At 37.1% G+C, this 10450-nt stretch overlaps 1 protein-coding gene across 1 annotated transcript in view; it reads right to left on the reverse strand.

Moving 5' to 3' along the window:
- Window positions 1–5037: 5037 nt before the first annotated feature.
- The window catches only part of vwa8 (von Willebrand factor A domain containing 8), a 47612-nt gene continuing 42199 nt past the window's right edge, over window positions 5038–10450 (reverse strand). The window contains exons 40-44 of the mRNA XM_083907184.1: window positions 9982–10107; window positions 8995–9153; window positions 7980–8078; window positions 7663–7901; window positions 5038–6192 (exon numbers count right to left, since the gene is read on the reverse strand). Of these exons, the coding sequence (XP_083763310.1) occupies window positions 6084–6192; window positions 7663–7901; window positions 7980–8078; window positions 8995–9153; window positions 9982–10107 (732 nt within the window). The 3' untranslated portion in view covers window positions 5038–6083. The remainder of the gene's footprint in view (window positions 6193–7662; window positions 7902–7979; window positions 8079–8994; window positions 9154–9981; window positions 10108–10450) is intronic.

Raw genomic sequence — 10450 nt, forward strand, 5'->3', positions numbered from 1 at the left:
GATCAGAGGAATTATTAGATTATTGGGATTACGGGGATTACACTCACAATCATGCTGAGATGGTGAAGAATAATCCTCCTCTTCTTCTTCTTCTTCTTCTACTGACAAACCTGTGAATGAAAGAATGAAAAATCTTAATTTCAGAGGAGATTATTTTTTATTCCCTGTGTATTTTAGAGTTTTTTTTCCTGAGATTAAACAGTAAAGTAAAGTAAAGTAAAGTCGTGCAGCTCGTGCTGAACGTGATGAATGTGTGTTGAGTGAACTCTTGAGAAAGTGTCATGTCAGCACAGGTTTGATTGACAGCAGTGATTTCACGCGTCAGCACTTTTTCTGTTTAATCTCTGAAAAATCGTCTCCAGGGAAGAAAAAAAAAGACGAAGAAAAACGTCTCTGTTTCGTCTTCAGGGTAAAAAAAAACGGCTTCTTTAGTTCACTCTTCAAACACTCAGAGACCTTTAGTTCATGTTATTTATGCACAAAGAGATGAAAATAAATAAATAATATGAAGTTTAAGACGTTTCTTTACACTCATTATTTGCCAAGTAAAGTTAGAAAGTTTGTAAAGTAAGTTTGTAAAGTAAGGGAGTAAACAGACAAAATTAAGTAAGTATATAAACTTTGTAAGTTTGTAAACCGAGTACACTTAGTAAAGTAAGGAAGTAAATTAAGTAAGTTCATAAAGTAAGTTTGTAAAGTAAGTCAATTAAGTTTAGAAAGTAAGTATGTAAAGTTAGGAAGTAAATTAAGTGAGTTTGTAAAGTAAGTTTGTAAAGTAAGTGTAAAATAAGGAAGTAAATTACGTAAATTTGTAAAATAAGTTTGTAAAATAAGGAAGTAAATTACGTAAATTTGTAAAGTAAGTTTGTAAAATAAGGAAGAAAATCACGTAAATTTGTAAACTTACTTTACAAAGTAAGTTTGTAAAGTAAGTTTGTAAAGTAAGGAAGTGAATTAAGTAATGGAGAGGAGAGCTCATTATTTGGCAGGTCAGAGGCAGCGCTTGGATGTAAAGGGGAGCTCATTATTTGGCAGGTCAGAGGCAGTTATGATACAGAAAATCAAATATTCACTAATGTTCAGTATTTAAACTCTTAAAAATACAACTTAATTCACATTAAAGCTGGATTTTAATCTCCTGTTTTTAAACAATGTCACTAAATAAAGTGAAAACCTGATGATGATGATGATTTTTACTGAGGACTTAGTTTATGATTCAGTTTTGATTTCATTAAAAATGTGAGAAAATAAGCAGATAGTTGTGTTTTTCCCTCTCTTTCAAATCAAAACAAGTATAAAAACTTAATTGTGTCTTTTGTAAATGTACCTTTAGTTGGTCAGATGTTAGGAAGATAAATGAGCATCAGATTAAAAAAAACAAAAACCTTTAATCTGCTTCTGCTTCTGTTACAGCTGATCTTAATCTCAGAGAAAAGAGCAGCAGGTTTGAGACAAGACTCTACACGTCCTCTGTCCTCTGTCAACTCTGTGTTACATACAGTTAAACTGTAAACCACTCACTCTCCCACACCAAAGCCCATAGAGAAAACCAGTGATTTTAGCTCACAGGGACACAGGAGCTGCTGGTCCTCTGCTGCCTCATGTGGTCACTTTGTGTCACTGATTTAAGTCAAAATGAAATATTTCAAAAGCCGAATTCCCTAAATCAGTCATTGTAAGTTAGTGATGGAGGCAGCAGTGGATCAACAACTCCTGTGAACTCCTGTGTCTCTGTGATGTTAAAATCACTGGTTTACTCTATGGACTTTGGTGTGGGAGAGTGAGTGACTTTGGTGTGGGAGAGTGAGTGACTGGTGTGAGAAGACGAGAGAGAGAGAGAGAGAGAGACAGGAAGGAAAGAATGAGAGAGGAGGAGAGAAATCTGCTAAACTAATCAGGAAAACATCTGTGGAACACACACACACACACACACACACACACACACACACACACACACACACACACACACAGATGAGCGACAGAAGCAACGACAAAAAAAACAAACAACAAAACTAAACAAAAACTCACTCATTTTGCTTGTTTACATATAAAATGATATATTTTTTGCGTGTTGATAATAAATGAGCTTCATATTTCTTTAATATTTACACAAAAATGATTTAAAAAAAAGATTTTATTGGTGAAATTATGATTATATTTAATTATTCGAGGTTAAAAAAATGCTTAAATGTCAATTATTTGGGATTAAATATGTTCAAATGTTTGAGTGAAACCGTCGTCAGTGACAACAGCGACAACAGTGGCCACGCCCTCTGATGATGTCATCACACTGGCCACACCCTCTGATGATGTCACCACAGGGACGTTTGAGTCACTGTTTTGTTCTTTTAATGATTTCTCTGTGGAAATAAAAGAAAACAAAACATTTATTGAACACTATTAAAATATATATATATTATAACATATGTGTGTATGTAGATATGATCATTTTTGACTGTGACACACACACACACACACACACACACACACATTCTTGTACTGGCTGCATACTGAGGACCGGGAAAAAAGTGCTGGCAAAGTGAGGACCAGTATTTCCACTTTATAAATCAACACAATTACAAATATCTACTAAACTATAAATAACTACTGGGTGCAATATCATGAAATGTCTGCAGGTGGAGCCCCAGAGCAAAAAGTGAGTGAAACACCAAGGGCTGAAAAACAAGGACCTGTGTTAAAAACAGAGTATAGCATGTTTACAACCTCAGGAAGTGATTTCAATGAAAACAAAGTGAGGACCGGCCAGAATGTCCCCACTTTGTAAAAATGTCCTCACTGTGTTGGTTAAAAACCCCCTCACTGGTCCTCAGTATGACGCAAGTACAAGAACACACACACACACACACAGATCGTATCAGTTCACTTTGTCCTGAGTTACTGAACAACTAAAATGAGAGTTTAACGTGATGAAGCTTTAACTGAGAGGTAATGAGTGACGGGAACACACACACACACACACACACACACACACACACACAGTGGTGTACTCGCCTGACCTCCACAGCTTCACATTCACATGGATGTGTTGATCCAGACCTGGTTTCTCCTCAGTCTGGATCCTGATCTTCCTCCAGCAGCTTCAGTCCCAGCAGACGAGGACTTCCTGTTTCCTCCAGATGTTTCAGATCACGTCCACGAGGAGGTTTTTGGACGTGATCTCGTTCTCCTGTGAGTCGACGGTGAGCGAGGAGCAAAAACAAGATGGCTGCCTCCCAAAAAGGCAACGCCACTGTCTTTAGTTCATGTTTGTAAACTCGCTCACTCTCCCTGCACCAAAGTCCATAGAGTAAACCAGTGATTTTAACATCACAGAGACACAGGAGTTCACAGGAGTTGTTGATCCACTGCTGCCTCCATCACTAACTTATAATGACTGATTTTAGTGAATTCGGCTTTTGAAATATTTAATTTAGACTTAAATCAGTGACACAAAGTGACCACACGAGGCAGCAGTAGACCAGCAGCTCCTGTGTCCACTGTGAGCTAAAATCACTGGTTTTCTCTATGGGGTTTGGTGTGGCAGAGTGAGTGGTTTACAAACTTCACACACACTCCTTTTTTTGAACACATTACTGACAAACGGGTGTGAGAATAAGTGTGTGTGTGTGTGTGTGTGTGCGTGTGTGTGTCCAGACTGAAACATGACATCATCACTTTGACTAAGTGAGTTTTTTTTCCACAGAGTGAAGAAAAACTCAGTCACCATCAGTGACTCACACATGAACACATGACTGTCCAGACACTTAATCTGTGTGTGTGTGTGTGTGTGTGTGTGTGTGTGTGTGTGTGTGTGTGTGTGTCTCCAGGATGTGAAGAAACAGTGGAAACACGTCAACAAAATAAAGTGACTACGTAAGTAAGAGTATTAATAGAGGAAAGTAAGGAAGTAAAGTTAGAAAGTATGTGAAGTACAGAAGTAAACTGACGAAATCAAGTAAGTTTGTAAAGTAAGGATGTAAATTAAGTAAGTTCGTAAGTAAGTTTGTAAAGTAAGTACACTTAGTAAAGTAAGTACACTTAGTAAAGTACGTTTGTAAAGTAAGTTTGTAAACCAAGTAGACTCAGTAAAGTAAGTTTGTAAAGTAAGTACACTTAGTAAAGTAAGTTTGTAAAGTAAGTACACTTAGTAAAGTAAGTTTGTAAAGTAAGTTTGTAAACCAAGTAGACTCAGTAAAGTAAGTTTGTAAAGTAAGTACACTTAGTAAAGTAAGTTTGTAAAGTAAGTACACTCAGTAAAGTAAGTTTGTAAAGTAAGTACACTTAGTAAAGTAAGTTTGTAAAGTAAGTACACTTAGTAAAGTAAGTTTGTAAAGTAAGTACACTTAGTAAAGTAAGTTTGTAAACCAAGTAGACTCAGTAAAGTCAGTTTGTAAAGTAAGTACACTTAGTAAAGTAAGTTTGTAAAGTAAGTACACTTAGTAAAGTAAGTTTGTAAACCAAGTAGACTCAGTAAAGTAAGTTTGTAAAGTAAGTACACTTAGTAAAGTAAGTTTGTAAAGTAAGAACACTTAGTAAAGTAAGTTTGTAAAGTAAGTACACTTAGTAAAGTAAGTTTGTAAAGTAAGGGTGTAAATTAAGTAAGTTCGTAAGTAAGTTTGTAAAGTAAGTACTCTTAGTAAAGTAAGTTTGTAAAGTAAGTTTGTAAAGTACACTTAGTAAAGTAAGTTTGTAAAGTAAGTTTGTATAGTATGTACACTTAGTAAAGTAAGTTTGTAAAGTTAGTAATTTTGTAAAGTAAGTATGTAAAGTAAGGAAGTCAATTAAGTAATTTCATAAACCAAGTTTGTAAAGTAAGTAAGTAAAGTGAGTAAGTTAGTAAAATAAGTATGTGAACAGAATAAAGTAAAGCAAATAAGTAAAGTTCCAGATTAGGTTCAGTTCATATCTAAATAAAGTATACTTAAGTAAGTATAAGTAAACATAAGTAAGTAAATTGTCAGTAGTTAAGTTAGTTAGTTGAGTTCAGTGAAGTCAATTAAGCAAATAATTTTTGAAATTTATTAAAAGTTAGTATTTTACATAAATTACAATAAAAATACTTAAATAACTCAGGATTAACTTCACAAACACGTCTCCATGGAAACATGAGTCATGTGATCAATAATCTAAACAAACATCATTTCGTTCAAATCATAAGTTCATTATTGTTCTTCTAAGTTCTTTCATATCGTTATTAATTTGCTCGTTAATTATAAAACATTATTATAAGAGGCTCCGCCCACAGTCACATGATTCTCCTTCTTCTTCTGCAGATTATAAGTTTATATTTTAGTGATAAAAGAGCGATAATCTCTTTGTTTACGTCGTTATTTAACCCGAACCTTAACTGTTTCCTCAGGAATGAGCTTGTGCCTCATTAGGACCAGGTTCAGGTCTGTCAGTCTGAGGGAAAACATTCTCAGAGTCCGGACAGTGGTTTAACCTAAACGTCTTCTTCTTCTTCTTCTTCTTCTTCTTCTTCCCGTGTACGGAAGACAACAAATAAGCAGGAAGTCCAAAATAAGTCTTGACGTCTCAAGTTCACGACCTGAAGTCGTCGTCCTGAGACAAAACAGGAAACTCCAGGAAAAACCCTGGAGCAGCAGCAGAGGGACGACTTTACCAGAGGACACTGATCAGGAAACGTCTACGATATCTACGTCACATGTTTCACGTCTTTATCTCACTGTTAGACGGACCGCTCACTCTCCCGCACCAAAGTCCATAGAGAAAACCAGTGATTTTAACATCACAGAGACACAGGAGTTCACAGGAGTTGTTGATCCACTGCTGCCTCCATCACTAACTTACAATGACTTATTTTGTAAAATTCGGCTTTAAAAATATTTCATTTGGATGTACTGTAGTGACACAAAGTGACCACACGAGGCAGCAGTAGACCAGCAGCTCCTGTCAGCTAAAATCACTGATTTTTTCTATGGGGTTTGGTGTGGGAGAGATTATCATAGAGTTAAGGTGATGTAGATTTTACTATCTTGAGTGTGTGAGGTAAGGAGAAATAGTGTGTGTGTGTGTGTGTGTGTGTGTGTGTGTGTGTGTGTGTGTGTGTGTGTGTGTGCGTCTCAGGCACTGGACAACATGGTGGACGTGAAGATCTGCTGCAGTATTTGTGGGATCTGCTTGGTATCCATGGCAACGAAGGATCTCCCTGCAGGAAGAGTCTTTTGGAGCCTTAAAAAACAAAGATATAAAAACATTTTTTTTAAAAAACAACAAATAAACACTTGTTTTCTTTGTGAATTTTGTCAAAAACCTTCATATTTAAATGGACACGATGGAGAGAAAAAGAGGTGTTTTTGTGTGAAGCTGCGTCTCTCATTGTCCTTTCATTCCTCATTTGTGATGCATTCCTCTTTTTTAAAGTAGCACACACACACACACACACACACACACACACACACACACATTCTTGTACTTGCTGCATACTGAGGACCAGCATTTCCACTTTATAAATCAACACAATTACAAATATCTACTTCATGAATGACATCTACAAAGAACTACTGGTTGCAGTACCATAAAATGTCTGCAGGTGGAGCCCCAGAGCAAAAAGGGCTGGAAAACTTTTTCGATTTTATTTTATTTTTTAAATTTTGGTCCAACATTTTACAAAAACGTCATACTATACTAGGTCGAACACAATTTGAAATAAAAATTTGACCCAAAATTAAAAAAAAAAATTGGACCCAAATTTTGAACAAAAATGTTGACCCAAATTTTGAACAAAAATGTTGACCCAAATTCTGAAAAAAAATTGAAAAAAAAAATTGACCCAGAATTTGAAAAAAAAAATTGACCCAAAAAATGTGGTCCAAAATTTGAAAAAAAAAATTTGTTCCAAAATTGGAAAAAAAAAATTTGTTCCAAAATTAAAAAAAAAAAATTTGGTCCAAAATTTGAAAAAAAAAATTTGGTCCAAAATTTGAAAAAAAAAATTTGGTCCAAAATTTGAAAAAAAAAATTTGGTCCAAAATTTGAAAAAAAAAAATTATGGTCCAAAATTTGAGAAAAAGTCGTTTTCAATGAAAACAAAGTGAGGACCGACCAAAATGTCCTCACTCCGTAAAAATTACCTCACTTTGTTGGTTTAAAACCCTCACTGGTCCTCAGTATGCCGCAAGTACAAGAACACACACACACACACACACACCCACACACACACACACACACACCGTCTCACAACAAGGACACAGCGTGGACGCCTGACCCTCTGTGGGCGGAGCCACACTCCGTGTTTTAGCTTAGTTTAGCTAATCTGTGATAATCTACGATATGGTAATAATGTGGTTGTCTCTTAATCTCACACGGAGACGTTAGTTTACACCTGGTTAACTCAAGTTTCTAAACCACCACCACTCACTCTCCCACACCAAAGCCCATAGAGAAAAACAGCGATTTTATCTCACGGGGGACACAGGAGCTGCTGGTCTACTGCTGCCTCGTGTGGCCACTTTGTGTCACTGATTTAAGTCTAAATTGAATATTTTAAAAGCCGAATTCATTAAAATAAGACTTTGTAAGTTAGTGATGGAGGCAGCAGTGGATCAACAACTCCTGTGAACTCCTGTGTCTCTGTGACTCCTATGGGCTTTGGTTTGGGAGAGTGAGTGAGTTTCCTGACTCCGCCCCCTCCCTCCTCACCTCTCAGCCTGATCGCCCAGCGATCCGATGAAGATGGCGAAGGCGTTGACCTGCGGGTCAGAGGTCAGGACCTGGGCGAAGCGCTCAGGTCTGATGCCGTATCGCTCCAGGTTAGCGTCGCTGAGAACGACCACGAAGTGCTCGTCGGCGTCCTCTAGTGACAGCGCCCTGATGCTGGCGTCGGTGCCTTCCAGAGTGAAGTCGCCACTCATGCAGAACTGGGCGTGCGCGTGCATCGTCTGTGGGCGGAGTCACGCGGTGAGGTTACATGAAAGACGACTCAGGTTAAAGGTCAACGTGACAGAGTGAACTTTGACCTTGAGGACTTTGAGTCGCTCTTTGTCGTTCTTCGGGACTTTGTCGACTCTGACGAGCTCGATGTCGTGTCCGTCGCCCGAGTGTCCGACGATGTCGTACTGCAGACAGGAAGTGATGGTGACAAGGTACACAAGCCCCGCCCCCACAACCAGATCACCACTCTGACACTTTTTATAGAACTCTAAATAAACATTTTATAGAATACAAAATCAAATTTTTCAGAATTCCATATAAAAAAAAATTTAGATTTCAAAATAAAAATTTGATAGAATTCCATATAAAAATGTATAGATTTCAAAATAAAATTTTACAGAATTTAAAATAAAAAAAATTAGAATTCAAAATAAAATTTTAGATTTCAAAATAAAATTTTATAAAATTCAAAATAAAATGTTATAGATTTCAAAATAAAATTTTATAGAAATCAAAATGAATTGTATGGAATTGAAGAATTCAAAATATTTTTTTTACAGAATTCAAAATAACATTTTATAGATTTCAAAATAAAATTATATAAAATTAAAATTAACATTTTATAGATTTCAAAAAAACATTTTATAGATTTCAAAATAAAATGTATATAATTTGAAATGAAATGTTATAGATTTCAAAATAAAAGTGTATAGAATTGAATGTTTATAAAATGTTATATACCATATATTTAAGAAATAGGTTTTATAACATTTAAGATTTTTGAATGTCATTTAATAGCATTCAATATAAGATATAAATATATAAATATATAAATATATCTTATATTTAATTAATTGACTTTTTATGATATAAGATACAAGATTAAAGATTAATGTACAAGTTGAAAATGTCAAATTAATTTCAAGATTTTTTTTAGGTTATTCATTAATGTCGAGTTATTCAGACGTAAGAAATGTAACGCAACCAAAATAGTGACACTGACATGTGTGTGTGTGTTATATGATCAGTATCAGTGTGTCTTCAGGTTCCAGGACGTCTGTCTCCTCCTCCTCCTCCTCCTCCTCCTCCTCCTCCTCGTACCTTAAACTTGTGCTCGTAGTTCTCCAGCGCCTCCATCACCATGCACACGGCCTCCATTGAACGCTCCAGCCGCCCGTCCACGCCGTTGAAGCGATACATGCTGCCCGACACGTCTGCGAGGACACGGAGACGCTTGGGCTTCTGCTGAGGACTGCCCAGCTACACACACACACACACACACACACACACAGAACACGTTCACGTCTTTATCTCATTGTTAGACCGACTTTTTCTAACTGAAAACTGAAGTCTGTAAACCACTCACTCTCCCACACCAAAGTCCATAGAGAAAACCATTGATTTTAACATCACAGAGACACAGGAGTTCACAGGAGTTGTTGATCCACTGCTGCCTCCTTCATTTAAATTTATTTTAGTGGCACAAAGTGACCACACGAGGCAGCAGTAGACCAGCAGCTCCTGTGTCCACCGTGAGCTAAAATCACTGGTTTTTCTCTATGGGGTTTGGTGTGGGAGAGTGAGTGGTTTACAAAACTTTAAAAAAACAAAACACCCTGAACTATCCCTTTAAAATAACATAATTCACAAGGTCGGAATTCTTTTTTTTTTTTTTAAAACTGGTCTGCAAACAATTTCAAAGCAGAGAGAGAGAGAGAGAGAGAGAGAGAGAGAGAGAGAGAGAGGGAGAGAGAGAGAGAGAGAGAGAGAGCGAGGCCTCCAACAAGCCAGACCAGAAATATGCAACACTTGGAGCTAAATGAGGAAGAAAAAACATGGAATGCATATTATGGTTAGTGTGTGTTTGTATGATTAGTGTGTGTGTGTGTGTGTGTGTGCGTGTGTGTGTGTGTGTGTGTGTGTGTGCAGAAACACAGGGTGTAATAATAATCTCACACACACCACTGGAATGTATGTCTGACAGATAAAGGTCAAAATTATGTGTGTAAGAAGGAGTGTGTGTGTGGAGGTGTGGTTTTTAAACACACACACACACACACACACACACACACACAGACACACACACACCTCAGGCTCCAGCTCTCCTCTGCGTTTATAAATGGCCTTCTCTCCCGTCAGTCCGTCGATGATCTTAGCGTCGTCCAGTTCACCCAGAGACTGATTCTTCAGCCACTGACGCTCCTTCCCTTTAGCCTGGAACACACACACACACACACACACACACACACACACACACACACACACAAACACACACACACACACACACACACAGTTCAGTGATAAATGACATATTTATGCGACTATCGTAAAATCACATTAAAAGCTCATTATTTTGCAGGCAGTCTTCTGGGGTGGATGTTTAGCAAAGCACACTATTTGGCAGTCAGTTTGTTGGTGGATCTATAGAACAGCTCATTATTCGGCAATGAGTCTCTTGCTGGAGTAAAAGAGCAGTTCACTATTTGGCAGTCTTTCTGTCGGTGGATTTAAATAGCGGCTCGTTATTTGGCACTCAGTCTCTCAGTGGGTGTATGGA

Source organism: Microchirus variegatus (assembly GCF_963457635.1).
Source record: "Microchirus variegatus genome assembly, chromosome: 20".
In the NCBI taxonomy this organism is placed as follows: Eukaryota; Metazoa; Chordata; class Actinopteri; order Pleuronectiformes; family Soleidae; genus Microchirus; species Microchirus variegatus.